General features: G+C 38.6%; 1 protein-coding gene across 1 annotated transcript; it reads right to left on the reverse strand.

Annotated features, from left to right (window-relative positions):
- Positions 1–477: 477 nt before the first annotated feature.
- Positions 478–1,413, reverse strand: LOC133336480 (uncharacterized). The gene is made up of 2 exons (XM_061544778.1): positions 1,183–1,413; positions 478–1,109 (listed from the first exon to the last, which is right to left on the reverse strand). Exon 2 carries the CDS (start codon positions 1,102–1,104, stop codon positions 478–480), a length of 627 nt encoding a protein of 208 aa, XP_061400762.1. The 5' UTR covers positions 1,105–1,109; positions 1,183–1,413.
- Between the last annotated feature and the right edge of the window lie 909 nt (positions 1,414–2,322).

The raw sequence follows: 2,322 nt of genomic DNA on the forward strand, positions 1-2,322 counted from the left end.
GTTTAATAGTGATTCGGTTGCGACCAGGACAATCATCGTATAAACATCTTCTCGGCCTTCCTTACCGCTATTGAACTTGTGTTCTGCTCATAGTAGGAAACGACAAAACCAAAATTTCAAATGTCCTTTGACTTCAAATTTAATTTTCTACAGAAAACTCTACAATTGTTGAGTTTCTTTTAGGTCTCAAACCCAAGTTTGGTTTACTGTAGAATAAAAATCTCCATAAGAACAATAAGGATCCAACTTAGGAAAAACATATTAGGTCATATATTAAGTATAAAATAATTAAAAATTTAATAAACATACACATTTTATATTAAAAACATTTTAAAACTTTATTTTTTTGTATTTTTAAATAGTACATAAATTAATCACAATAGATTAAAATAACAATTATAATTATTAAAAAAAAAAAACGATATGAATGCAATCAACAATGGAAAAATGAAACGAAACTATATACCTCCATCATTCTTAAGATCTGACTAAAACTTCATAGTTGTCAAGACGCACCTCTTGACCACCGAATGGAATGTACAGACAGCCATGAGAAGGATGGACTTTACCGGGTGTCAAGCTGCCGCTCCAGTGACCACGACCAATGTACAAAGGTTCACCATCAGAAGTGCGGCCACAGACAACAGCACCGGGTGGAACACCGCCATTGGAATCTGGTACCCATCCGTAACCATAGCCGACCAACAATTCAAAGTCTTGCTTCACATGTTCGCAACCACCGTAGGCCACATAGGCACAACCCTTGCCGGGAATAACTTTAGCGGGCAAAAGATCACCATTGTGATAGGCACGGCCAACATAGATATCCTGGCCATCGCAGTCGGTACCACCATGAACGGTGCCGGGCAAAATGTCAGTGCCGCAAGAGGAAATCCAGGTTTCAGGTTGGACCAAAACTTCGTAGTGTTCCAATTTGACTTCAGCACCACCATAGGGGATGTACAAACAGCCATGAGAGGGATGGACTTTGCCGGGTGTCAAACTGCCGCAATGATGACCACGACCCACATACAAAGGTTCACCATCACTGGTAGTGCCAACACGCAATGCATGAGGTGGTACAGAGCCATAGCTGGCGGGCATCCACACTGAAAATTGTTCAATAGGAAATTAGTATCTGTATATCTATGTGTGTGTGGGTGTCAATTTGTTTGAACTTACCATAATGATGACCTGTTAGAATTTCAACATCATGTTTGTTGTGCTCCTCACCGCCCCAGGCAACGTAGGCCTGCTTCTTGTTGGGAATCACTTTGCATGGCAACAAATCACCATTGTGATAGGCACGTCCAACATAGATGTCATCACCATCTGAGTCATTACCGGCATGAATGGCGAATGGAGGCAAATCCTCATAAACGTTTGTTGATACCCAAGTGTGTTCTGTGGCGGAAAAATGTTATAATTTGCATGATTATAGATTGGAAATAAAATTGTATGGGAAATTGGCAGTATGGAAACTCTGGGAAAAAGTTCGAGTTTTTTTAACATTTCTTTATGGACATTTTATATAAGCAAATGTTCTTTATGGAATAACTCTCTATAAATGAAAGGCGGGACATGATGTTTTATAAAAGTTGGAATTTCCGATTGATTGGGAATCGAGGAAATATTTTGTGGGATGTCTGTAGAAGGCTTCCTTCTATAGGTAAGTAACTTCTAAAGGCCATTATGAATAGCATAACTCCTACATATGAAATATATTCTACAGAACCTTTTGAGAATAAAATTGATTTATTCGTAAAAGGTAATGTATTTCAAAGGACTTCGAAACCCTTCATACAATACCAACTCATCCTGGTCTACTTAACATTTCCTGGTTTGTCACCATCTTCATTATACCCTTCACCACACTGTGGTACAGGGTATTATGTCTTTGTGCATATGTTTGTAACAGGCAAAAATAATCGAGATAGACCCATGGTTCCTTTTGAGAATATGCATAGAATCACTTTCTGAGTCGATTTACGCATGTCCGTCTGTCCGTCCGTCCGTCCGTCCATTTATTTTTGTGAACAAAGTACAGGTCGCATTTATGATTCGAATTGGATGAAATTTGGCATAGGTCACATATTTGGCCCAAGGACGAACCCTATTGAAATTGGGAAAAATCGGTTCAGATTTAGATATAGCTCCCATATATATATTTAACCGATTTAATGTAAACAGTTCCTATATAACTTTCGATTTGCACGAAATTTAGTACAGCCTAATCATTTAGGTCTAGAATGATGTCTGCCAAGTTTCGTGAAAATCGGTCCAGATTTAGATATAGCTCCAATATATACAGTGGTGGCCACA

Source organism: Musca vetustissima, unplaced genomic scaffold (genome assembly GCF_032173495.1).
Source record: "Musca vetustissima isolate MV318-11 ecotype Yass unplaced genomic scaffold, APGP_CSIRO_Mvet_v1 utg4709, whole genome shotgun sequence".
NCBI lineage: Eukaryota > Metazoa > Arthropoda > Insecta > Diptera > Muscidae > Musca > Musca vetustissima.

Coding starts and splice junctions, on each gene's coding strand:
- LOC133336480 (XM_061544778.1), bottom strand. CDS start 1,104: ATGCCCGCCAGCTATGGCTCTGTACCACCTCATGCATTGCGTGTTGGC.